General features: G+C 44.4%; 1 protein-coding gene across 1 annotated transcript in view; it reads right to left on the reverse strand.

Moving 5' to 3' along the window:
• Positions 1–27,958, reverse strand: part of VTA1 (vesicle trafficking 1) — a 243,488-nt gene that overhangs the window by 100,581 nt on the left and 114,949 nt on the right. The window contains exon 3 of the mRNA XM_073672753.1: positions 19,430–19,557. Coding sequence (XP_073528854.1) covers positions 19,430–19,557 — 128 coding nt within the window. The remainder of the gene's footprint in view (positions 1–19,429; positions 19,558–27,958) is intronic.

A 27,958-nucleotide genomic window follows, 5' to 3' on the forward strand; every position in this document is an offset into this window, starting at 1 on the left:
TCCCGGGAGTACTGGCTAGCGGTCGGGGTCTGGTCAGTCCGTGAGCAGACAGGATCTCCCCTGGCCAGGCGGAGTTGTAGGCCTCCCCAACTAACTGTACTCTTCTTGGCTACCTTGCTAGAAGCGGGTAAAAGTAGCCCACGTCCCTGAGTGTACCGTGTGGTGCTCACCCGTATGGCCGGTGACTCGGGGCCTTCTGGTAGCCTCCGCTCCACGACGGCGGTGCTGGTCCCTTGCGTGTGACCGTGCCTTCGGGTTTCTTGGCCAGAGGACCTGAAATCCCCTGCCGGTCAGTTTCTGCTGCTGGGTATGGAACAGTCCCCACAGCCTCGGACTCCGTGTCCGGTGAGATCTCTTCAGCCAAGGCGAGCTATCTAGCTTCCAGCCTCTGGCACTCACTCCTGCTCCTACAGAGCTCCTGTTCTTATTTTCCCTGTAACTGATCCACACCAGACCAGACTGTGTCTCTGTCTCTGTCTGTGTTCTTTCTAACCCCACCTCAGCCCCAGTTTATATAGGGGAAGTTCTTCCCCTCCCAGGACTGGGCAGGAGGTGTGGCATGCTTAGGATTCCTGACCAGGAGACCTCCCACCTGCTCACAGACGTAATATTGCTATTACTGTGGTAACCAGACCCCTGGGGTTCCACATTCCCCCCTAGTAAAATTTAGTACTCCGGGACTAAACATATATTTTTTTTTTTTTTGAAAACATAACAGGGTATAAACAGGAACAATACAATAAGGAAAAACATGTTAAAGTGGTCACGGCGTGTCCGCAACCGGGTGCAATTTTTGAAGCAAAAAGGGTGTCCATTTCACCAAAGAACAGGGAGCCGTAACCAGGTAGGGGTCTGTTCTGCCCCGAGTCTTTAACAGTCTTTAGTCCGTTCCTGGGTTACGCTCCAAACATATATACAACAGAGTTCCGGTAAATCCACAAAAGATACCTATAAAATAACTGGAAAAACATAATTATTTACAAGCAACAGTAAACAGGTAAATATTAATAAAACAGTCTAAACACTTTAGATCCTCCAACGTACGGGCAACTGGCCTCTAGTGGCTCTAGTGGACCTACAGAGCTCACTAACTGGTCCTGCACTACAGGGTGTAGGAGCTGTTAAAGGTAAGCTGGGCAGCTGTCTACGGACTCTTTGGCTCACTAGGGGCACGGCAGGCTCACTATAAGCAGAGGGTCGATTCTCCTGGTCTGCTTGTGTGGGGTCTTCTGCCTCCTGGACCGGCTGCTCTTCCAGCTCTACCTGTTTTTCCGTAGGCACTTGGGATGCTGGCTGGAGGAAGGTGAGGACGGGTACTACAACAGCGCCATTTACTTGTGTCCAAGATCGAGGGAAGTCTCCGAGTACAGTACTGACCATCTCTTCCCTTTCCTCTGCGGGTCGAGGGTTTTCTTGATCTTCTTCAGGGTTTCGCAGCTGCTCGGGACACTTCTTCAAGTGATCTCGGGAGACAATGGCTGTGGTTTCTCCTCCATCCTTACTGATTGTGCAGACTTTCGGGTTTTCATGGCTTGATGGCAGTACAGTGTACGGGTCCTTTTCCCACTGGTCGTCCAACTTGTGTAGCCGTCTTTTCCTCTTCAAGACCTGCTCTCCAGGTACCAGAGGAACAGCGGGAGCATGCTGGTTGTAAGTCTTCTCCTGTCTTTCTCTTGCTTGACAGAGACTTCGCTCAACGCTCTCCTGTACTTTCCGGTACTGCTGCTGCCTCTCTGTGTCCCAGTCTGCTTCTGGTGAAGTGTCCTCGGGTGTCAGGACTCCCATATCCAGATCAACAGGCAGCTTACCAGGTTTTGCTCTCATTAGGTAAGCCGGGGTACAGTTGGTAGAACCTACAGGGATGTGGTTGTATAGGTCCACCAGATCAGGCAGTTTCTCAGGCCACAGACTGCGTTCTTCCAGGGGCAATGTTTTCAGAAGGTCTACCACCACCTGGTTCATCTTCTCGCAGAGTCCATTGGTTTGCGGATGATAGGGTGTTGTTCTTATATTCCGGCAGCCATACAGAGTGCAGAACTCCTGGAAGACTTCCGCTTCAAAGGCAGGTCCTTGGTCCGTCAGCACCTGCTCTGGGTATCCGTGTGGACGGCAGAAGTGCTGCTGGAAGGCTCTAGCTGCTGTTTGAGCCGTTAAGTCCTTGACGGGGACTACAACCAAGAACCGGGAGTAGTGATCCACGATGGTTAACGCATAGACGTAGCCACTTCTGCTGGGGGTCAGTTTTACATGGTCCAAGGCTACCAGTTCCAACGGCTGCCTGGTGACGATGGACTGCAGGGGAGTCTTCTGGCTGGCACGGTCCTTCCTTCTTAGGTTGCATGGGCCACAGTCTCTGTACCACCTCTCGATGGTTCCTCTCATGCCTACCCAGTGGAACCGCCCGCGCAGCAGGAACTCCAGCTTCTTCCATCCGAAGTGCCCAGCTCCGTCGTGGTATGCCTCCAGTACCATAGCCGCGTCTCTTCTTGGCACCACTACTTGCCAGATCAGTTCATGCGTCCGGGAGTTAACCATTCTGCGGCACAACTTCCCCTTGTAAAGGAACAGTCGACTCTTCTCAGCCCACAGTTGCTTGGTCTCCTCCGGAGCGTCTGGGTCAAGGCGGGCATCTGGCTGAGTCAGCATCTCCTTCACCCGTCGGACGGCGGGGTCACTGTCTTGCGTTTCCGCCCAGTTGTAATGAGGTAAGGGGTTGAACGTAGTGGATTGCTTACCCCTTACACGGTGGGAATACTGGGTAGTCCCATGACGGTGGAACGCGGGGAGTTCAACCTCTTCCAGTTCCTCTGGATCTTCCCCTACGTCCGGTAGGTTTGGCATTCTGGACAAGGCATCCGCGTTGGTATTGGAGAGTCCTGCCCGGTATTTAATCGTGAACTCATAGTTTGACAGGCGGGCCATCCATCTCTGCTCCAGGGCACCGAGTCTTGCAGTGTCCAGGTGTGTCAATGGGTTGTTATCCGTGTACACGGTGAACCGGGAAGAGGCGAGGTAGTGCTTAAAGCGTTCGGTGACTGCCCACACCACTGCCAGGAACTCTAGCTTGAATGAGCTGTAATTCTCAGGGTTTCTTTCGGTGGGTCGCAGTTTTCGGCTGGCGTAAGCAATTACCCGTTCTCTCCCCTGCTGGATCTGGGACAGTACGGCTCCGAGCCCGATGTTACTTGCGTCGGTGTAGAGGATAAAGGGCTGGCTGTAATCCGGGTACGCCAGGATTTCATCCCCCGTGAGGGCCATCTTCAGCTGGCGGAAGGACTCTTCTTCCAGCTTCTCCCATCTGAAGGGCGGCTTCTGGTTCTTGGCCTTCCTGGACTGGCCTATCAGGAGGTCCTGCATAGGAGCTGCCTTTTTGGTGAAACCGGGAATGAATCTTCGGTAGTAGCCTACCAACCCGAGGAACTGCCGCACTTCCTTTACGCTGGAGGGTCTTGGCCATTCCTTAATCGCGGTGATCTTATCAGGGTCGGGAGCCACTCCGTCAGCACTCACCACGTGTCCCAGGTACTGCACTTTTGGTTTTAGCAGGTGACACTTTGACGGTTTCACCTTCAGACCGTAGTTTGCCAGGGCTTCAAACACTTCCGCCAGGTGTTTCAGGTGGTCCTCGTAGGTTTTGGAATAAACTATAACATCGTCCAGGTACAGCAGGACCGTCTCAAAGTTCCGGTGTCCCAGACAGCATTCCATCAATCGCTGGAAGGTTCCTGGTGCGTTGCAGAGTCCGAACGGCATGCAGGTAAACTCGCTAAGTCCCATCGGGGTGGTGAATGCGGTCTTCTCCCGGTCCGCCTCTGCTACAGGAACCTGCCAGTACCCGCTAGTGAGATCCAAAGTGGAGAAGAAGTTAGCAGATTTTAAAGCAGCCAAAGACTCCTCTATCCTTGGTAAGGGGTACGCATCTTTGTGTGTGATACGGTTGATTTTCCGGTAATCTACACACATTCTCAGTGTTGTCTTTCTTTTTAACCAAGACTAGTGGAGCTGCCCAGGTGCTACAGCTATCCCTGATTACCCCAGCCTCCTTCATGTCTCTAAGCATCCCCTTGGCATGTTGGTAGTGTGCAGGGGGTACGGGACGATACCTTTCCTTTATGGGAGGATGGTTTCCCGTGGGGATGTGGTGTTCTACCCCCTTTACTCGCCCGAAGTCTAGCGGGTGTTTACTAAACACTCTCTCGTACTCTCGAACCACCCGATAGACTCCCTGTTTCTGGTGTGAGGGAGCGGAGTCAGTACCCAAATGCAGTTGCTGACACCAGTCCTCCATTTGTTGCTTAGAGACGTTACCTTCCTCTGGATGAGATGGAGGCAAGGGTTCCACGGACTGTACAGAATTTTGGTTGATGGTATACAATTTGGCTAGCGTAGCATACCGGGGCAGGTACACTTCCCTCTTCCCGATATTTATTATGCGAACGGGCACCCTCCCATGGCGTACATCAACCACCCCCCGTGCTGTCAAAATGGTGGGCCTACTGTCTGAGTAGACGGGTTCTACCATTGCTTGGTAGTCTCTACCTCTGAGACCAATAGCTGCCCGGCACCAAATCATCATCTCACTTTTTGGGGGCATGGCAATAGGGAACGGGTCACACATTCTCACGCTACCTATCTCACCACCGGAGAGTTCCACTTGTTGCCGTCGCATCAGTGCCCGGATCTCTTTTTGGAGCACTCGCTGCTGACCGGAGCTGGCGTTCTTGGCAACCTGCTGTAAAATGAGAATCACCTCTGCAAGACAATTTTCAATCACATTAATTCCTAGAGTTATCTTTGGGTGACTCTCGCGCTTGTTAATGTCTACAATGATCAGTCCCTGTGCTGCCAGTTCGACTTTACCGATTTTAATGGTCATCTCTTTAAATCCGATCTGTGGCACGGGCTGACCATTGCTGGCGATGATACTCAAGTCGTCGTCTGGATAGCGGGTTATATCCGAGTCATTCCAGTACTGCTTGAAGAGCACGTACGGGATGGTGGTGACCTGTGACCCGGTGTCAAGTAGGGCACTCATAGGAATGCCATCCAGTACTACAGGCAAGACTGGACGTCCTCCCACGTATTTGTCACGCCAGTTCGATGGGCCTGGTGATCTTATTCCTAGGGGTTGGCCCTCTACCCCAGGTTGTGCCAGTTTAAAGGACAGTACCTTGCCATATGTCCGGGTTGATTGCAGCGGCGGCAGATGGGTTGTCCGTCCTCATTGTATCGGTCGCTGGGTCTTCCTCTGGCCGGTGGGGTCCTCCTTGGTCGGCGCCACGGGATATCCTCCGGTCCGGATGCCAGCTGGATCTTCCCTGGAGTAGAAACCTGTAAAGACTGCACAGTTCGGGTTAGCGCGGCAACGCTTTTAGTTAGCTCTTGGACCTGATGGTGCAGGTCTGTAGCCGGGTCATTGTTTAAAGCCTGCGCATCAGCTCCCACAGGCCCTGCCGACAAGGGCGCCGCCTCCTGGTGGTAAGTGGTAGCAGGACGTTTGTGGGTCACAGCGCCACCTGGTGCCGGTTCTCTGAGCACCCGGATGGCTCTGTCCTTGAACTGTGCAAAGTCCAGATGAGGGTCCTGTAAGGCCATGGCTCGCAACTGGGTTCGGTGGGCATTACAATGTAGACCCTCTATAAATTGTTCAGTCAACAGCTTGTCTTCGTTTCCCACGTCGTCAGGGTCGGCCTGCTTAATGGCTCTCAGGGCCTCTTGTAGGTTTAGTGCATAGTCCCTTATATTCTCATGTGCTCGCTGCTTGCACCCGTAGAATCTACGCATGAGAGGTACGGGTATCAAAGGTGTCCTTCAGCCGGGCTAGTATCTCTGCGACAGTCCTCCTCCTCCCAAGTGGCCAGGACTTTACCTCCCTTTGGACTGCCCCTGTTAATTGAGCCACCAGGATGCTCACTTTTTGCTCTTCTGTGAGGGGGTACACCTGGAAGAGGCTACCCAGCCTTTCTCTGAAGTCATTTAGGGTATGTGACTCCCCTGAGTACTGGGGTAGCCAGGCTGCCCCCCGGGATGTAGGGCATGGTGAAAGGCATGACCGCAGCAGCGGTGGCGCTGGCTGTGGCAGTGAAGCTCTCCTCCGTATCCGACATCCTCCTCCCCCCTAGTGGACCGTGGCCTACCTTGCGATGATCCTCTTCCGTAGGCCGCGGCTCCGCAGTGGATCGTCAGGGTTGAGAACTTTCCGTCGCGCTCCTGTGACGTCGGCGTCTGCTGGGCTCCTTCCAGGACCTTACGCAACGTCCGGACGTGAGGCGGGGCTTCAGTTCTCGCGCGCTTTCGGAGTCCACGCCCCTCTTCTTCCCGCGCGGCGTCCTCAAGATGGCGTCCAATGGCGGGAAGACTCCACGGATGGCGGGAAGAAGGCAAAACTCCACGGATGGCGGGAATCTTCACCACAGGTAAGTTTAACAGTCTTTTTCAGGCACGCAGTACCCGGTGGTTGCGGGCACGAGATCCTGCCGACTACGCCAAAAGTTGACGCGCCCCCTGGGCCATGTTTGGGGAATACCCGGAGCCGGATCCGTTGGGGGTGGTAGTCCTCGTGGCGGTGACCCGGTCCGTGCCCAGGGTGTCAAACTAAGTGGCGATGTTTTTAGTGGTAGATGTGATATTGTTCGACTACGCCACCCGTTGAATGCGGTTACGAAACCGCCGCTGCAGGGCAGACCGCTGAGGCCGGTGGTACGGTTGTGCAGCGTGGATAGTATAACCCCCAACGGGAGGGGTATGGCCTCAGGGCAGCTAGTGTGGATGATGGGGATAGTGGAATTGCTCGCAGGCACCAGTAACCACTCCGAGACGGTGCGGTGTAGTTCAGGGTCTTTACTGGTGACAAAGATAGAACCTCCCGGGAGTACTGGCTAGCGGTCGGGATCTGGTCAGTCCATGAGCAGACAGGATCTCCCCTGGCCAGGCGGAGTTGTAGGCCTCCCCAACTAACTGTACTCTTCTTGGCTACCTTGCTAGAAGCGGGTAAAAGTAGCCCACGTCCCTGAGTGTACCGTGTGGTGCTCACCCGTATGGCCGGTGACTCGGGGCCTTCTGGTAGCCTCCGCTCCACGACGGCGGTGCTGGTCCCTTGCGTGTGACCGTGCCTTCGGGTTTCTTGGCCAGAGGACCTGAAATCCCCTGCCGGTCGGTTTCTGCTGCTGGGTATGGAACAGTCTCCACAGCCTCGGACTCCGTGTCCGGTGAGATCTCTTCAGCCAAGGCGAGCTATCTAGCTTCCAGCCTCTGGCACTCACTCCTGCTCCTACAGAGCTCCTGTTCTTATTTTCCCTGTAACTGATCTACACCAGACCAGACTGTGTCTCTGTCTGTGTTCTTTCTAACCCCACCTCAGCCCCAGTTTATATAGGGGACTGGGCAGGAGGTGTGGCATGCTTAGGATTCCTGACCAGGAGACCTCCCACCTGCTCACAGACGTAATATTGCTATTACTGTGGTAACCAGACCCCTGGGGTTCCACATTCATGTCAGATTTCCCCAACGGTTTCCCATTTAATATGTATGGGTGACTGCTGTTTTTCTTTCCCATGTGCATGACCTTACATTTATCGGCATTGAACCCCATTTGCCATTTTTTGGCCCAACTCCCCAATTTATCCTCCTGTAGCTGTGCCCTATCCTCATCTGTATTAACTACTTTACAAAGTTTAGTATCATCTGCAAATATTGCTATTTTACTATGCAACCCTTCCACTAGATAATTAATAAATATATTAAATAATATAGGGCCCAAGACAGACCCTTGAGGCACCCCGCTAGTAACCCTGACACACCCTCAGCTTACTCCATTGATAACCACCCTCTGCTTTCTATCACTCAGTCAGCTACTTACCCACTTGCAAACATTATCCCCCAGACCAAGCATTCTCATTTTATATACCAACCTTTTGTGTGGCACGGTATCAAACGCTTTGGAGAAGTCAAGGTATACAACAAACTGACTCTCCCCGGTCCAGCTGTGAGCTCACCTCCTCGTAGAAGGCGATCAGGTTTGTTTGGCAGGAGCGATCCCTCATGAATCCATGTTGACATGGAGTTAGACAGTTATTATCATTAAGATATTCTACAATAGCATCTCTAAGAAATCCTTCAAACAATTTACCCACAACAGACGTTAAGCTGACTGGTCTATAATTCCCAGGGTCACTTTTAGACCCCTTTTTGAATATTGGTACCACATTTGCTTGGCGCCAGTCTAGTGGAACAGTCCCTGTCCATAAAGAGTGCTTGAATAGAAGATACAGCGGCCTGTCTATCACATTACTTAATTCTTTTAGTACCCGGTGGTGTATGTCATCTGGGCCTGGTGACTTGTCTATTTTGATATTTAGGCGTTTCTGAACTTCTTCCTGGGTTAGGTGGGTGATATTTAGCGGAGGGTTTACTTTATCACTCTGCATTTCCTCCGATAAATTGTTTTCTTTTGTGAAAACAGTGGAGAAGAAGCTATTGAGTAGGTTTGCTTTACCCTCATCGCCCTCTATGATTTTACCCAGGTTATTTTTCAATGGGCCAACTCCATCAGTTTTAATCCTTTTACTGTTTATATAGTTAAAGAACAGTTTGGGATTCGTTTTACTTTCTTTGGCAATTAGTCTCTCTGTCTCCTCTTTTGCTATTCTTATTTGTTTCTTACAGATTTTGTTTTTTTCCCTATAAGATATTAGCGCTTCCTCGCTGCCTTCTTGTTTAAGTTTACCGAAAGCCCTTTTTTTGTTTTTCATTGCCCTCTTGACTTCCTCATTTAGCCACATTGGCTTCCTCCTATTCCTAGCCCTTTTATTCCTATAAGGTATGTACCTTCTACAGTGACTATGTAGGACTGTTTTGAAAATTTCCCATTTTCTATCCGTGCTCCTATTACTAAAGATATTATCCCAGTCTATAAGGTGAAGGGCATCTCTTAGCTGATCAAACTTTGCCCTCCTGAAGTTCAGTGTTTTTGTGACTCCCTTGCTGGGCACCCTACTGAAGCACATGTGGAATTGTATAATGTTGTGGTCACTATTTCCCAGGTGCCCCCCGACCTGCACCTGGGAAATTCTGTCTGGCCTGTTAGTTAATATTAAGTCTAAAAGGGCCGTCCCTCTAGTTGGTTCCTGCACAAGTTGTGACAAATAATTGTCTTTGATAATTGACAGAAACCTGTTTCCTTTCTGAGATCTACAGCTTTCGGTTTCCCAGTCTATATCGGGGTAGTTGAAGTCCCCCATAATAATCACCTCGTTATTTTTTGCTACTTCGTCTATTTGTCTCATTAATAGACTTTCCGTGGCTTCTGCTATATTTGGTGGTCTATAACAGACTCCTATGATAATTTTATTATTGTTTTTTGCCCCATGTATCTCCACCCATAAGGACTCGACCTCCTCATTTCCCTCCCATACATCCTCCCGTATTGTAGGCTTTAGACACGTCTTTACATACAAACAGACTCCACCCCCTTTCCGACTTCTTCGATCCCTTCTAAACAGACTGTAACCCTGTAAGTTAACTGCCCAGTCATAGCTTTCATCTAACCATGTCTCGGTTATTCCCACTATGTCATAGTTACCTGTAGATATTTCTGCTTCCAGTTCATCCATCTTGTTTGTCAGTCCTCCCAGGAACGCTTTTCCCCCTAAACCAGTGTATGAGTGTATGCACTGTAGTGTCAGTGTGTCAATATACTCGCCTATTAAAGTCTTCTCCGGGATCCAGGGCAGTTCCGCTCCTCTTCTGTGTGACCAGGGAGGGGATTTTACAATGTAAGCCACTATACGCAGTTTCCAGACCAGTTCTCCTAATCACTGCTCTCACCATGTGCTTGTTAAAAGGCCCTGTTATCTCTTTAAATATAGCGATACACTTCAGAATTGACAGACCATTAATGTATCACTGTAGCAATCAAAAATACAGCAGTAGGACACAGCTATTGAGCAGAACTGTCATTCATGGAGGAGTGCCCACCCTCCCCAAAACAAGGAAGTGAAACGCTGTGGAACAGTGTACTACTGAAGACACAAGAGGAGAGTGATCTTTTAATGAAAAGGTACATGAAGACCCCAGCCTAGAACAATGATGGTACATATATTAGATTTGTATTTTCTATTTGGATTATGGTATTCAGATGTTATACTAGTTCTCTATGTGCTGTTATGGTCCATCTTTAGCCTATAACTACAGTACCTGCATGGCTTATTTTAATATGAATATGTCATGCTCATGCCCTTGTGTTTAATGGTCCTCTTTGGAAATAAAAGCTGTAAAGATAGAGGATCCAGTTGTACAGCGCTTGGAATGATGCTCAGATTTTTAAAGCGGTGCTTATTAAAAGGGGATAACCACTTTACTTTTCATTTTACCAAATGTGTTAAAAGGACATGATTTTGTGCCGCTTACTAATATACAAGTATTACAGTTTCTTTTCCTGCACTTTATATTGGAGATTTACTCTCAGACTGCAAAGCTCTTAAACCGTCTGCTCATGGAGGAGCATGTGACCAGACTGGTCCTCTCCAATTTACACTTAGCTTTCCCATGTGTTCTTTAATTGAAGAAGGTGTATTGCATAAGGATAGGGAGCTCAAGACCTACATAAGCCCTCCTTCCTGAACTAGCTGTCAGGGATGGAAATAAGCAGTGGAGCCTGACAGTGGAGAATGAATCGTACCATCTCAGCCGTCTATGTGCTGCAGACACTTTCCACAGATGGATCACTTACTGACGGCTCAACGGCTGAGTAGGAGGGACAAGATACCAAACTGCGTATGTATGAAAGACTTAAACCATTTTTGTGGGAGAGGCAATGAGCACTCCAGGTAAAACTAAATAACAACACTTTAAAGGCCCCCACGCACAGAATAAAGATGGCCGAACCCACTGATATTGACAGGTTCAGTCAACATTCAAATGTGTACAGATGTCAGGGGAGATAAGAATCTGTCATGTCCATTTTCGACTGCTGATCCTTTTGTTCTTTAAGAGATAAACTGCTGTCAGAGAAGTCTATCAGCGGCTCTCTGGTAAAGAAAATAGGAGTGCTCGGCAAAGTAAATTCTCCTCTGCATGGGAGAGTCGGGTGGGATAACTGCTTGACAAATGATTGTTCAAACCATTTTTTTGCATTGTACACCATACATATTGTCGCTTTGGCCACTCCTAAGATATTCTGCCATGAAGAGAAACAGACAAATTAAAAAAAAAATCTAAAAATAAAGCACAATGAGAAATCATAATTATTATATGAACCACTGTCATGGGCAACTTTCCACACTCAGTTACAAGAACAACTTCTTTCATTATGCTACAAAGATTTAGGAGACAACGTAAAAGCCAATAGCGGAGAGAAAGAAACTCGGTAGCTTCTAAATGCTCTACAATATATGGTAAAATAAAAAACAAAAATTAAACTGTGCTGGCCTTTCAATTAAGATGAATAACCACTTATTACTCACTCTGCATACAGTAGGAAAAATAAGTATTTGATACACTGCCGATTTTGCAAGTTTTTCCACCTACAAAGAATGGAGGTCTAAGTTTCATCTTAGTTACACTTCCACTGTGAGAGACAGAATCTAAAAATAAAAAACAGAAAATTACATAGTATGATTTTTGAATAATTAAATTGCATTTTATTGCATGAAACAAGTATCTGATCACTTACCAACCAGCAAGAATTCTGGCTTTCACAGATCTGTTAGTTTTTCTTTAAGAAACTCTCCTACTCTGCATTCGTTACCTGTATTAATTGCACCTGTTTGAACTCATTACCTGTATAAAAGACACCTATCCACACATTCAATCAATCACACACCAACCTCTACACCATGGCAAAGACCAATGAGCTGTCTAAGGACAAAATTGTAGACCTGCACAAGGTTGGGATGGGCTACAGGACAATAGGCAAGCAGATTGGTGAGAAGGCAACAACTGTTGGTACAATTATTAGAAAATGGAAGAAACACAAAATGACTGTCAAATCTTTCTTTGTCTGGGGCTCCATGCAATATCTCGCCTCGTGGGATAAGTATGATTCTGAGAAAGGTCAGGAATCAGCCCAGAACTACAGGGGAGGACCTGAAGTCTCAAACATTACTGTTCGTAACACACTATGCAGTCATAGACTAAAATACTGCAGGGCACGCAAGGTCTCCCTGCTCAAGCCAGCACATTTCCAGGCCCATGTGAAGTTCGCTAATGACCATCTGGATGATCCAGAGGAGGCGTGGGAGAAGGTCATGTGGTCAGATGAGAATAAAATAGAACTTTTTGGTATCAACTCCACTTGCCATGTTTGGAGGAAGAAGGATGAGTACAACCCCAAGAACACTGTCCCAACCGTGAAGCATGGTGGGGGACTCATCATACTTTGGGAAAGCTTTTCTGCAAAGGGGACAGGACGACTGCAGCGTATTGAAGAGAGGATGGATGGGGTCATGTATTGCGAGATTTTGGCCAACAACCTCCTTCCCTCAGTAAGATGGGTCGTGGCTGGGTCTTCCAGCATGACAATGACCCGAAACACACAGCCAGAGTAACTAAGGAGTGGCTCCGTAAGGAACACTTCAAGGTCCTGGAGTGGCCTAGCTAGTCTGCAGACCTGAACCCAATTGAAAATCTTTGGAGGGAACTGAAACTCAATGTTGCCCAGCAACAGCCCCGATACCTGAAAGGAGTTGTCCACTACTTTCACAGTGATGCCCTATTCATAGGATAGGGCATCAATGTCAGATCAACTGGGGTCCTGCACCCAGCACCCCCACGATCAGCTGTTAACGGTGCCGGCAGCAGTGGCCGCAAGTGCTTACCTGTGGTGCTTGGCCGTCAAGTTGTAGTAGCCTTGTTACTGCACATCTGCCTCCTATTCAATTTAATGGGAGGCGGATGTACAGTACCAAGCGGCGGCCAAGCACAGCAGGTAAGGACTTCTGGCCGGCGGCACCGATAACAGCTGATCGGCAGGGGTGCCGGGTGTGGGACCCTGGCCGATCAGACACTGATGCCCTATCCCGTGGATAGGGCATCAATGTGAAAGTAGTGGACAACATCTTGAAAGATCTGGAGAGGATCTGTAAGGAGGAGTGGGCCAAAATCCCTGCTCAAGTGTGTGCAAACCTGGTCAAGAACAGGAAACGTCTGACCTCTGTAATAGCAAATAAAGGTTTGTGTGTCAAATATTAAGTTCTGTTTTCTATTGTATCAAATACTTATTTCATGCAATAAAATGCAATTTAATTATTTAAAAATCATACAATGTGATTTTCAGTTTTTTCTTTTTAGATTCTGTCTCTCACAGTTGAAGTGTACCTACGATAAAAATGATAGACCTCTCCATTCTTTGTAAGTGGGAAAACTTGAAAAATCAGCAATGTATCAAATACTTATTTTCCCCACTGTATGTTGAAAACTTGGTAAGACACAGGTAAGAAAATGGGCTGCATGGGCAAGGAACACAAGGCCAGGGAATGTTAGGTCTTTAACGTCATTCCAAATTTTAGTGTTATCTGCCTAGATTTATGAGAATTTGAGAGCATTGACAACATAAACAGGAGACCACATTGGTGTTAATAGGTGGCTATTTATACAGAATTGGCTTTATCCACCATTTCCTTCCCTGCTTCAATCAGCAGTTCCAGATGTGTGACCTGTAAACATGATCTCATGAAAGAGCTGTGCTTACAAGCGGAGACATTATAATGCCAGGCAAGACCACAAACCATGACACAAAATAGCCAACTCTCAGGGGAGTAATAAAGAGTAACAGACAGAAGCTTTGTACGGAGGTCAAGTTATACAGCCGTGGTACCAGACATGTGTATATTAAAAAGCAGACTTTCACAAAGAAGTTTTAGGATGAATATATTATTTCTCAAAGAATAGATGCTTAATAAGCACATTTCAACTTAAAGCAAACCTGTCAGCAGGATTCTGCCAAGTAAACTACAGGCAGTGTCATGATGGCGCCATTACACTTATTAAAATGATATCTGAGGTTAAGAAATCCGTCTTGTGGTTCTTGTGTAATCTTTATTTGCAGTTTTAGACAATTAGAGTCTCGTGCTCAGGGGCGAGACTGTAGGCAGGGTCCTTCCTTGGTGCTCTAGGCCAGATGAGCAAGAAAAGACCTGCCCACAGGCCGCCCCTATCTGTCTCTCTGATGAGGAACACACTTGTGCTTTGGGGCGGGCCTGTGGGCAGGTCTTTTCTTGCTGATCCAAAAAACAGCATAACATTACAATAAGTACCAAATGAGGCACTTAAAGAGGTTGATCAGTCAAGGTCCGACAACCGGTATCCCCGCATCAGCTGTTATCTGTGTCGGCTCCCTCCGGCCTGAAGTACTCACTTGCGGAACTGGCCGAGGCTTGGTAATACACATTCACCTCCTATTCAAATCAAAAGGAGGCGGTTGTGTAGTACTCTGCGGCAGCCATCACCAAAAGATGGCCAGCTCCGCAAGTGATTACTTCCAGCCGGAGGGGGCCGACACCGATAACAGCTGATTGGCGGGATTGCCGAGTATTGGATCCCAGCCGATCAGACATTGACGGCCAATTCTAAGGATAGGTCAATCAATCAAAAAGTAGTGGACAACTTCTAAGTTGCTAAACAAAAAGTTGCAGCAGTCATGGAAAGGCCTGTGCAAAATATGATCCCTCCTGTAAAAACTGCCTCCCCAATAACTACCTGGCACCTAATTGGTGAGGCCAGTCTTACAGTTTTGGAATTATTGGCCTAATACATGCTGGATCTACAAAGATGACAAATGCTACGGTAGTCTTACCAACCCCCATAAAAACGGCTTTTCAACTATGTAAAGACACTGCACACCAATTACATTGGTCTGGGTGTATACATTGCACTCAGGCAGTTGTCTGTGTCTAGCATTATATCCATGAATATCAGAATGAATAGTGCCACAGGTTCTACCTCAAAATAGCATAACTAAAACAAAGCCAAAGTGTGTATCTGCACCTATACATTACACTTATACTAACAGGTATGCTGGCCCATGGTTTTGCTTCAGTTTCTTGTACTCAGTACATTGGGCTGTGCACCTTCTGTATTTAGCTTTCCACATGCAGGTGTTAAACACGGTCAGGCACAGATCCTGCTCCGCCCCCATCTATTTTGAAGCCAGCTGGCACATAGGGAGGTGAGATATTAGAGATGGGGACCATTCTGATTGGGCATACCTTGTTGCGGTAGGATGACTTTCATGCTTCTTTGGTAAAAAACAAACAAAAAACAACTAAATACCCTGTGTTTTATACATGTGTTACCATTTGTTTACTTACAGCACTGTCTTCATCCTAGGTTATATTTGTAAAAAAAAAATATCGTGCAGCATTGTGTGAAACAGTAGAATGTAAACATTTTTTGCAATAGAGCAATTCATTATCATTACTAAATAATGCGGCTTCCATGACTAATCTAGGGGTGCTCATACACATCAGATGCATGTCGTTCGAACGCACCAGTTTCAGCAGGACAGTTTATTATGAGCGAGTGGGATGGTCTAACCATACCCAATGGCAGATAGGGAACGCCAGATTTCTATGTGCCCGAGCTGAGCATGCACATACAGGAGGGCCATTATGACTTAATTACACGGGATCCTGTAGAGCCCAAGGAATAGATCTCCAAATATGCAACATATACATTGTCAGGGAAGAACAAATGACACAGCTTATTGGCCACAATATACAAAGAGAATTGTTTTAAGATGTGAAAAAGCTTTGAAACTAAAATAAAGTTCAACAACCAGCTATCCATATTTCAACCCAATCTCAATAATCTCAAATTTTATTTTAATTAATCCAGCAAATCTTTTCATGTGGTATACAATTGGATGAGACATATGGACTGAATGAAATGTTCTTCCCCTCTATTTATGGTGCTGATAACCTTCAGTGGTGGCTTTTTCCAGTCATATTCTTCACTGTAATTTGGTTTCATTGTGTTCGTGTGTATGTGACAAGTTTTGGCACTTGAACACATAGCCAAATAGCAGTATCCTTGTTATTAGAAACTACAATTAGTAGGGTCATGCACAAATTCCAACCACATCTCATGTCATTTCTAAAAATCTATGTGGCCATATATCTTGGTGTGCATAGGATGGCTTTTAACATGTAAGCCAGCAGGGGCTGATACTGCATGCTATACTACTGAAACAGAGTTTGGGGGGGGTTCTGGTAAATGGGAGGACTGTGCTTAGTCAGCTTTGTCAGCAGTCCAAAAAGCAGCATGGTTAAAGCTCTTATTTAGAGCTGGTGCAAATTTATCTGTACGTCCCATTCCATCAACCACAATGGTGGGATGTGACCGTTGTATGGGAGCAGGAGTACCGCCTCTTACCTGCCGGCGTCTGCGGCTCTTCTTTTAATTAGTCAGCCCGACTCAATGTCACATATACATTACAACGCAGCAATGGCATCACACCAGGCCGTCTAATCAGAAGAAGACATAGGCAGCTATGAGGAGGTATTCTCGCTCCATGCAGTGGTCACCAGGGACGTGCTAATTGCTTCACATCAACTCCACTCTTAGTCACTGAAGGCACAATGCAGATTTTCCATATAAAACAAACTCAATAAATCAGAAAGCAACTATACCAATAAAAGCACTGCTGGCTATGCTCTTTATGTAGCTGTTGGCAGATTAGATATCCCCCACCCTCCCGTCCACATGCATATTGACCTTGGCCAAGCATGCATGTGTTCTGAATTGAGAGAGAGAAGTAAGCTACTGCTAGACACTTCTCAGGCTGTGACTTGAGTAGAAATAAATCTTCTCCTTACCGATTGTGCACTGGAAGACTGAGACTGGAGAAAAAAGTCCTTTGTACTCAGTCAGGCTCATGCCCTGCTATGAATCTGTCAGTATGATGCAGCAGAGTGGGTGTACAAATAAGCACAGAGAAGTATGAATCTGGAGATATAATTCCTAAGTGCTCTGCCAGCAAGGAGAATTATTTCTTCTCCTATCACAGACCTGCTCCTCAGCTGACTGAAATATGTATGTTTACAAAACTGCTCTTCTGTCAGTTGACAGACACGTCTTGGGCTGTGTTTCTTCAGACTGCAAGCTGTCTTGACATGTGACTAGTATGAGCTGCAGTTTGAAATATGTGACAGGGGTTATTTTAATAACATTCTTGGAGAACCCTTCTAACATTGCAATGGATAGGAGAAGCTTTACATATTTTTTGCAATCAAATCAGTGAAAATCACTAACGAAACCCTGATTGTAAAAACTGACACTGACCAAACACTGATGAAAATTAGATCCAAAACACTGATTAAATTCAGACCACTATTTGTGTATGTGAAAAATCACACACATCTCAATGAAGCGTGTGTTTACGATACTACACCTCTGTCAGTTGAGACAATTCTCAAGTTGTGTTTCTTAATACTGGAGCCCATATTGAAACGTAACTAGGGAAGGCTGCAGTTTGAAATATATGACAGGGTACATATCACATTCTTGGAGAACTTCAGTAATTACATACAGCTCATGGACAACACATTGAAACCATCGATGTGCTGTCAGAGATTTTCACAGACCTATAGACTTGTTTGGGTAATTTTTATCTGTGATTCTGATACAAAACAAACAAACATGCTTTGTGATTTTGTTGTGGACAACAAAAAAAACAAAAAAACAGTCATGTGAATAACCATATACCTTAATCGGTACATGTTTATGGATATCTGTACAAGGTCTAATACAGAGATTCTATAGATAGGGGGAAAGAGATACATGAATTGCCATCTACAATGCCAAGGTCAATGAGTTTCATCAGTGATACTGTAGCTGGCATATCTTCTGATGCATTAGATTATTATTAAAACATTTCTTTTTGTCAGTTTTAATGCACTAAAAAGCAGATGGAAGACTGCACAATACTTTTTACAGGAAAAAAAATCTGAAAAGTATGCTTGCTTGTCATTAGAGACCGTACTGAGTTTTTTAATTTCTTGTGCAATCGTTTTTGCTAAGGGAGGGTGGGAATAATTCTTTTTTTGTTTTATTTTTAAAATACAAAAGAAAACTCCCTAAACTCCAGACATTTACCCACAACTTTCTGCATGCCGCAAACATTTTTTTTTTTTGCATAACAGTTTTCCTAGTCAAATTTTACATTTGTACTAGTCACACTATACAGTGCCCTGTGTAAGTTTTGTCTTTTTGGTTATGCACCTATCCAGCATTTCTTATTTTTCATTTTTGGGAAGGAAGTTGAAAAATGTAGACATCAAGCTGCATGTCTGTTTTTGCACAACTGTTTTACAAGTCCAAATTGAGAATTGAATATGCCCCACCTATACTGTGGCCTGCTACCACATTTTACTTTCTGTATGTGCACATACCTTATTAGCATTTTTTATTATTTTGGCCAAGATTGAATAGATTGTCAAAAGTTAGAGTGTTGTGTAAAATGTATGGTATAAAAAAGTGGCAAGAGCAATTGACGGGTTATTATGAAAGAAAAATAAAACAATAATACAATAGTTAAAAATGTGGGAGCCACTAAAAGTGAAAGCATCACCACCAGCACTGGCACCAGCTGTCCGAGCAGAAGTACTACCAAACGCAGCAGGTTACGTTAGGATGATGTTACCTCTGACAGCGACACCGTCAGTTTGAGCCAGTGCTGTGCACTTAATGGTCTGCCTGATCACAAATGACAAGGAGAAATTATTTTTGGACCATTTTTAATTTTAAAAAACATAAAAAGTCTGCCAATGTGCCGAGTTATTAAATAGGCTGTTGATTACTACAGAGTTACCATTTGTTTCTATGGTGAAGTTACTATGGCTGGATACAATATCATGAAGTTAAAATATTATTTATAAAACATGGAGTATTTAAAAAAAAAAAAAACTTGGAAAAAAAAAAAATAGTACAATTGCTGTTCTTTTAATTCATCCCACAAAAAAAGGTAATAAAAGTTATTCAATTAATTCTAACTCAAAATGGTAATTATAAAAAGGACAAATCTTCCTGCAAAAATCAAACCCCAATCTAGCTGTAGTACTGGAAAAATTAAAGTTATAGCTTCTGAATCGGGCTATAGGAAAAAAAATTGCTTGGTCCTTAAGGCTCCAAATAATCTAATCTTAATAAGGTTAATGTGTAGGTAGAATATCACAAATAAGCTATATTCAAATTATTGTGTGACATGTCAGTCTGCTGTCTGTTTTTTTCTCAAGTTTCATAGATCTATTCACAAACCAGTGAGAAACACTGATTGCTATGTGAGATCTGTGAGACTCGGAGCCGGTCCTATTTTGTTTACGGATTGGAACTGGCCATTCAAGTCTATGGGAATCTTATCTGAACCCGGCTATATGTTGTGTTTTACTTTTCTGGAGCGATTAATAAAATCTATAAATTCTATGCAAATACTTACTTGTGAAATCTTCCAGCTCGATCCTCATTGTCTGCATACAGGAACATTTTTAATGCATAATTCTCCACATGAGCACTGCCAACAATTTCCTGAGTTATGGAGTCACAGTCGCCAAGCTGCTTCTTTTGCTGTAGGAAGTCATGGAAAAAAAACAAAAAGAAAAATAATCTTCACTATTTACCATTACATTATTTAAAGATTAAAGCTCTAAAAATCTAACATTTGTACATTATTGCAGTTTCACAACTACAACAAAAATGATTATCCAATAAAGAAATGGCAGCACTCCAAGTGAAATAGGTGAAAAATTAAGTTGACACTTTATTCAATCATCTGCAACTGAAAAATAAAAAATATGCAAACTGTTGTTGCATATAAAATAGTTGTTTAGTGCTGCTGCTCTCATCAACAAATCTGTAGCATAACTTGGCAGTCAAGTGACACATAGCCACACCAAGTCTTCCAGAACAATAGATGCTTTTTGTAGCAGCTCTCTGGCTTACAAAAAGGGTTTTTGACTTGAATATAAATTCTATGAGATTCACAAATTACAATGCAAGTCCTGTAAAATAACTTAACATGGAGCAGGTAGGAGGGGGCCCTCACATTCACATCCAAGTGTATTTTTTATTTCCTGCCTCCTATTGAGTGAAGAAAACAAAACAACAAAAGACCTAGACATTCTTCTTAAGGCTCCACTAATATCTTAAAGAGGACCTATCACTTGCTCAAAAACATTGAGTTTAAATACCTTGCAAAAATCCATGAGCTCCAGATTCTTTTATTTTTTCTGCTGCGTCACACCATTGCAGAGATATTCATATTTGTTGCTTTTGGAGCGCAATATGTGAAATTTCTGCTTGCTCAATAGGGAATTTCTTCAGAGTCTTCTCTGGAAGAGTGAACTTTCACCTCTTCCTCTCAGAAGCTACCATTCAGAGCTGGCAGTGTCTAGAAGGAAGGGTTGAAAAAAGACTGGAAAAGACTGAAGAAATGTCCTTTTGAACTGCAAGCTGAGATTTCACATACTGCGCTCCAAAAGGTAATAAATGAGAATATCTAATTTATTTAAAAAAAGATAAAAAAAAAACAAAAAACTTTGCAGATATCATAGAACAGGAGTGAGCACTGAAAATCAATATGATCAATCCTTCCTCTCCATAGCTTCATGTTTTGGAGAAATTTTTGAAGCCCCATAGGTGGCAAAATCGGTGTTTAGCTAACTTCGAGTATGGGCACATTTAAAACCAAAATACAAATCCATCCCCAGCAATTTGGTGATTGTACCCAGCTTAATTAGATGATGTTACAATACTAGTAAGGCTGGAATCACACATCAGGCTCGCCTAACTTGACATTCATATGTGCCTATGGGGCTGTTGAGTTAGGGTCAGGAGACTGAGACCTGCAGTCAGTTCATGCATCATGGACCAAAATAAGCAGAATGATACACTCCTCAACATTAAAATTGCAACATCAAGAAGGAAAAGCCATGGAATTATGGAAATCACAGGATGGACAGACATGTTAATATGCAAATTATGAAAAAATGAAAACAAAATGTTCTTGAAATCAAATTGATTTATTCAGTATAGAATATGAGTACTACATGCAGAAATACACACATTACACCTTGGCAGCTATCAATGAGGTTATTCATTGTTGTCTGAGGAATGTTCTGCCACATTGAATACATTTTGGTACACAAATTTTTAAAGATCCGCTGCTGGCAGATCCCTTTGCAAGTGCCGACCCATAATGTGTCAGACTTGTCTCAATGGGAGACTCAGCCATGGCAGCACGTTCAACCTGCACAGCCTTTTCACAGTAGCATGAGCAACATGTGGTTTGGTGTTGTGTGGTTGAAAAACAGCTCCTGGGATACTTACAAATTTTCTCATGAAGGCCTCTTCATGGCATTGCCCAAGTGTTCTACAGATGAATCTATGTAAATCATTGAATTTAAGAGAAAAACGGGACACATTACTCAAGAGGATAGACCTCCATTCCAGCCTTCATTGCCATCTTGCTCTTCACAATGACAGCTTTTGAGAGCAGTGGCGTGGAGTCAATGGAACACTTGTAGCTGGACGTCTAGCTCAAAGCATAATGCATGCAAGTGCCTTCTGATGGTTTGTGTGGACAATGTTTGACGCTTTAGGCTTGGTATGTGAGGTTCAATTTCTCCTGCAGTACAAAATAGATCACTAGGCATCATTCTTAGTACCTGACAATATCAAGTCAACAATGCCACGAAAAGGCCTTAACAAGGGAACATCACACTGGTCCTACTCCCGGGATCATTATGTGGGGTAGCATAATATAGGCAGCCGGGCCCCTCTAGTTTTCATTCCAGGTACACTAACAGCTATGTGTTGCATTGATTTGATTGTTAAACCAGTGGTACGGCCATTTCTCCAGTGTCCCATGAGCTGTTTTCAACGCCAAGCTGCATTTTGCTTATTTGCTACTGTGAGCAGCCTGCATGGTCTATACATGCTACCATGGCCAGCAGCATCTCCCATTGAGCACATCTGGAACATTGTTGGTTAATTTCAAAAGGAAGCTGCCAGCAGCGGATCTTGAGGATTTGTATGGCCAAAATGCATTCAGCGTCGCAAAATATTTCTCAGACAAGAATTAAAGAGAACCGGTCAGCAGGATTTAGCACAATACACTAAAAGGTATAGCCATAATGGCGCTATTATATGGATTAAATCAATCGTTGTGGTGACAGAATCTGATCAGTGATTCTTGCTTAATCATGGTTTTAAGTTTTCTTCTGATGATGTCTTCTGTGCATCGGGGCAGGCCTGAGGGGTTGGGTCTTCTGCTCCAGCCCCTCCTGTGCTCCTACAGGACAATGATCCTTCAGCGACCTGCCTCCGTTTTGAAATTTTAGGCCACTGCCATCGGCGCATGCAGAGTGTGATTCCACAGACCGTTCAATAAAACGGCGCACATGCAAAGATCGAGATCTCGACAATGAGGTCTTCAATCTCGATCTGCACGTGCGTTGTCTCCAGCCCCATTTTATTTAAGATCCGAAGACTGTCTGTGGAATCACACTGCGCCTGCGCTGCCCATACAGACGATGATGGTGCAAAACTTCAAAATGGAGGAAGGTCACTGAAGAATCAGTGATCTGTAGGAATACAGGAGGCAGGTGGAGGAGCCAGAGCAGGAGACGACCCAACTCCCCAGGCCCACCCTGATGCACAGAAGACGTCATAAGAAGAAAACTTAAAACATCCTGCTGAGGTTCTCTTTAATAACTTAATTGATAGCAGTCAAGACGTGTAAGTGCATGTATTTCCATGTGTGCTCATACTCAGTACTGAATAAATTAAGATGTTATGAAAACTATGAAAAAATAAATAGATACATTTTCAAATCAGTAACATTTATTGATCTTGTGATTTTCACAATTAGACAAGTTTTCCTTCTTGACTTGCAAGTTCAATGTTGAGCAGTGTAAAAAATAAGATTTTGTGAACTATATAGTGAATTCCAACCAAAAGTGGATCTTCAATTTAGCTACAAATTATTGAGAACAAACACACATGAATTCTACTGAAGTGATAACAGAATAGTTTGCAGGAAGCATGTAATCAGCAGTTAACATTTTGCATAAATTTCATACATTTGTCTTCAATCAATTTAGATGAGTAACAAGTACAGTATCAATCTGACACTTTAGTAACATGCAATAATGGCAGTGTATTAAACACAGGCTTATCCCCATGTCCTTTCTTCTTTGGGATGAAAATGGGTGAACTGCCCTGACCGGTTTAGTAACCCAAAGATTAAATAGACTGCTGTTTCAGCAATTGAAAGACTTCTTTTTAAAAGATGAGGTCTCAGACTACAAGAGGCCTCGGATTTCCTAATAAAACAAGATAAAAAAAAAGCAAATAACAGCAGCCCAGTTACAACAGGTGGACTTAGAGCTCATAAATGGACTTACTGTTCACCACAGAGGAAATCTCCAGTTATTCCGCAGAAAACAAAAAACAGGATTATCGTACATCACACTGGCCTTCAGTCTTTACACTGCCAAGAGACTTTAAAAGGGGGCTTTCAGTAATGGATGGCTCGTGTTTTTCTAGTGCGTTTACATGAGCAAAAATTCATCTTGGAGACTAGACATTTACTATATTAAAACCTTTGGCACCTCTTTCCATAAAACACACAGATGGATGGCCAAATTGGCCTGCTGGAGATTTTCACCTAAAGGTAAACAGTGGGTGACTACTCAGTACTGCAGAGCGAGCGGTGCACACAATATGGCCTCTTTATATGTTCACTCTGTTTATAAGACAGCCATGGGTCATGGGGTGGCTCAGCTATATATACTGCCCTGTTCAAATACACGCTCTTTGAGGCCATGAAAAGATTTAGAAATATGCTGAATTACTACTTCACAAAAGAAACAACCACAAAAATAAAAAAAACACAGCACACTTTTTTTTTATTCATTTTCAAATTTTTATTATATTTTTTTTACCCTTCTATTCAATGGCAAGAAAATGCAACAAAAGTATTAGTGCTCATTCAGACATCAGTCTTTCTCGAATGAGTGTGGTCCGTGTTTTTGCACTCAAACCTATTGTAGTCTATGGGTAGTTGACAAGTTTGATTTTTTTCTCAGACCAAGTGGTCCTCACAAAAGCAGAGTTTTGTCCAATATTGATCCGAGCGTTGGACATCACACTGATGTCATTTGTGTGCCATCACCTTTTTTTACGGACTGTTTGACAGGAGAAGCTGGAGAAAGCAGAAACCATTCCAGAAACTCTGACCAAACGCTTATGGTAAAAATGGACACTCTGATGAGACACTGGTGAATTTCATACTGTTTTTACATCTGAGAAAAATCACTGACATCTGAATGAGCCCTTAGGAGTAGAGCAGATGCTAGGGCCTGGAAAATGTGGGTCTCTGGTTGGGTTGCAGGAGTCGGAGTCGGTGTCCATTTTGGTGGAGTCGGTATAAAATGGACCGACTCAGACTCCTAAAATATAAAATAAATTGGTTCAGTAGTACAATGCAGAATGTGCTGTAAATGTTTTCATGAGATTTTGGAAAAGTTATGAAATGTCCTATAAATGTCTGTCCTGTTCCTGACCTAAGGATCTCGGCTTTTAGTTGAGATTAATCTGTGCAGCACTTTATGTACATGCTCAGTAGTGACCAGTGCGGTGGAGTCGGGGAGTCGTGGAGTTGGGGGTTTGGCTTACAGACTCCATAGTCCGGGTTGCCTAGGCCTCTACACTGCTGAAGACTATAGCTGCATGCTTTGTAATCTTCCTCTCCTCGGCACACTGTTTATCTACTGAAAGGGCTTCTTAGGGCCGAGAGGTCGAATAGGTCCTGGTCTGTGATGTAATTCAGGGTAAGAGCGCAATCAGACAGCCATATAAATCGGATCGACATCAGAACTCATCAAGAGCGTCACGCTCGTGTCAGGAGAGCCGTCGGCCAGTCCTAGCATTCTATTCCAATCCTGGTTCGATTTATACGGGCATCTGACTACGCCCTAAGTATCAGTATAAGGCCGTGGCCCCACTATCAGTATTTGGTCAGTATTCGGTCCGTATTTTTTCCTCAGGAGTGGGAGCCAAAACCAGGTGAGGAACAATCAGAGAAAAGGTATAGAAACAAGTCACCAATTCTGCATTTATCACCCACTCCTGGTTTTGGCTCCCACTCCTGAGAAAAAACACTGACCAAATATTGATAGTTGGGCCGTGGCCTAATGTGTCTAATCGCAGCCACTCTTACAATATAAAAATTAGATTACTGCTCATCCCAAAGATCAGGTTTGAAGTGGTCTCTTAAAGGGAATCTGTCAACAGCTTAGTGCGATGAAATCTGAAAGCATCATGATGTATGGGCAGAGATGCAGATTCCAGCGATGTGTCACTTACTAGGTTGTGTTTTGCTGTTTCAATAAAATCATTGTTTTATCAGCAGGGGATTATCTCTAGACAACAAGCTGAACTAGGAGGCAGGAGGCCAACCACTCCTCCAGAACGGATTAGCAGCTTGCTGTGAATATATACCAGAGACGTAGCTAGGGGTTTGGTTCAGAGGGGCAAAACAGCTGAGTGGGCCCCTAGCCATGTAACCCTGATTACAACTATGGTGGCGCCCCCTAATAGTGGATGTAGGAGAACCGCAACAGATGACCGCGCTGTTACTAAAAGAAATCTCTATACAAAGACCAGCACTTATATTACCTCCATATGGTGACCATATAGTGGTAGATACCAGTGCTGCAGAAGATAAGATACTACAGTACAGTTATATATAGTGACTTACAGCTGTAGTTCTTTCTGATCGGAGTTGTTCACTTTTCCTGTCTTTTCCATCTGGCCCAGACCGACACGACAACTTCTCCAGCCAAGACTCGTCTGTAGAGATCACAGCAGAGACACATCTGACTTCTCACATTTCAGGCACTGTCCCCATCTATCCACAACCTGCACAAACTCCTCATCCTGCCGATACAATATGTGTCCATGTTACTGCACCTGCTGTGTGGTACTATGTGTTCTCTAATTTTCCTCCTACTGGAGCCCTAGATTCCCCTTTCATTGCACTACTGTACCCCACCCCTCAACTGCCCCGGAAAGGTATGGTTCCCCAACTGTGACCCCCACACAGCCCTCCATGCAGTATCATGGGCCTACATACAATATAATGGCCCCCACATTGTATAATGGCCCCCATACAAACCTTCACTTTGTATAATTGCTTGCATATAGTTTAAAGGCCCCCACATAGTCCTCCATACAGTATAGAACACCCTCATAGTCCATACAGTATAATGCACCCCACAGCCCATAGAGTATAAAGCATCCCTGTATAGTGTAATGTACCCCACAACCCATACAGTATAATGCACCCCACAGCCCATAGAGTATAAAGCATCCCTGTATAGTGTAATGTACCCCACAACCCATACAGTATAATGCACCCCACAGCCCATACAGTATAATGAACCCCATAGCCCATACAGTATAATGCACCCCATAGCTCTCAATACAGTTTAATCGCCCTCAAAATGTTCTAAAAAAATAATAAAGTACAATACTCACCTCTCCTCCTCGTTCCCCGCTGCTTCGGTCAGTGCAGCTTGCGTTCTAAAGCGTTGCAGATCTCAGCGTAGAGGATACCACGTAGTGATGTCATCGCGCTGAGACATCAGACGCCGAGAAAGAATGATGGGGGAGGAAGCGTCAGCTGACACTCCCACCTCCATCGCTTTCAACTGTATCAGCAGATGCCTATACAGTTGAATTTGCAAGGGAGCCCCCAGCTCACAGGCCTCATAGCAGCAGTGCAGGGAGATTGTGTCTGCCTGCACTGATGCAGTTACTGTATCGGCTCAGGCTGATAAATTTAAAAGTAGCGTAGCTCCGGGTGGGCATCTCAGAGTGCAGGATGGCAGCACCCTCTGCCCCCCCAGTAGCAACGCTACAGATATATACAGAAAGCTGCCAATCAGTGGTGTGGACGGGGTTAAACACAGCTCAGCCCAAGCACTGCTAGATCTGCAGCAAAGAAAACCTGAGGACAGTATTTTTAAGATTTGTTTTTTTATACATTGTAGGAGCCAGAAACACTTCACACAATGTTTTGTGTTACCTGTATATCTTTGTGTCTTCTTGGGAGAATATAACACACATGACTGAAAGTGTCAAATTTGCATAAACTACTAGTCGGTAGAATGTGACAAACGAAGAGCGATGTAGGAGCAGGACACGTATACACACGCATGTAGCAGGACACGTATACACACGCATGTAGCAGGACACGTATACACACGCATGTAGCAGGACACGTATACACACGCATGTCTGGCACCAGAACAAGATAATTGCTCCAAAAAACTAATTCATACACCAACAATATAAAGGCGGAATTTGAAGTAGAAATGTTTTCTATTGTACATAATCATTTTCATAAACTCCCTTGATAAATAGATCTGCGTGCAACTTATTCTACATACACCATGTATTTAATCCACTTCTGACAAAGCAATATATTCATTTTTTTTTGGCTTTTTGATTATTTTGTTTTTCTCGTAAGAGAAATAACTCTTATTTTTCCATTGCCACGGCCATATGAGGGCTTGTTTTTTGCTGGACGAATTGTTCTTTTGAATGACACCTTCTATTTTGCCATGCAATGCATTGTAAAATGGGGAAAAAAAAAAACAAATTTGGTGAAATAATGGCCAAACACTATAATTCTCCAGGTCAGTACGATTACAGCGGTATCAAACATGCATAAAGTTGTTTTCTTTGTAAGTGGTGAAAAAAAAATGTAGAAATACGTAGAAAATAATAATTTGGCTTGTGTTGCCATTTTCCGAGACAAGTAGAGATTTCATGATTTGGTCACTGGAGCGGTATGAGGGCTTGTTTTATGTGGCAAGACGACATCTCTATTGATATCATTTTGAGGTAGATATGACGTTTTGATGGTTAAAAAACAAAAACAAAACGCAAATCTGATGTT

Source organism: Phyllobates terribilis, unplaced genomic scaffold (genome assembly GCF_046119375.1).
Source record: "Phyllobates terribilis strain yellow unplaced genomic scaffold, ASM4611937v1 Scaffold_3__8_contigs__length_932513732, whole genome shotgun sequence".
In the NCBI taxonomy this organism is placed as follows: domain Eukaryota; kingdom Metazoa; phylum Chordata; class Amphibia; order Anura; family Dendrobatidae; genus Phyllobates; species Phyllobates terribilis.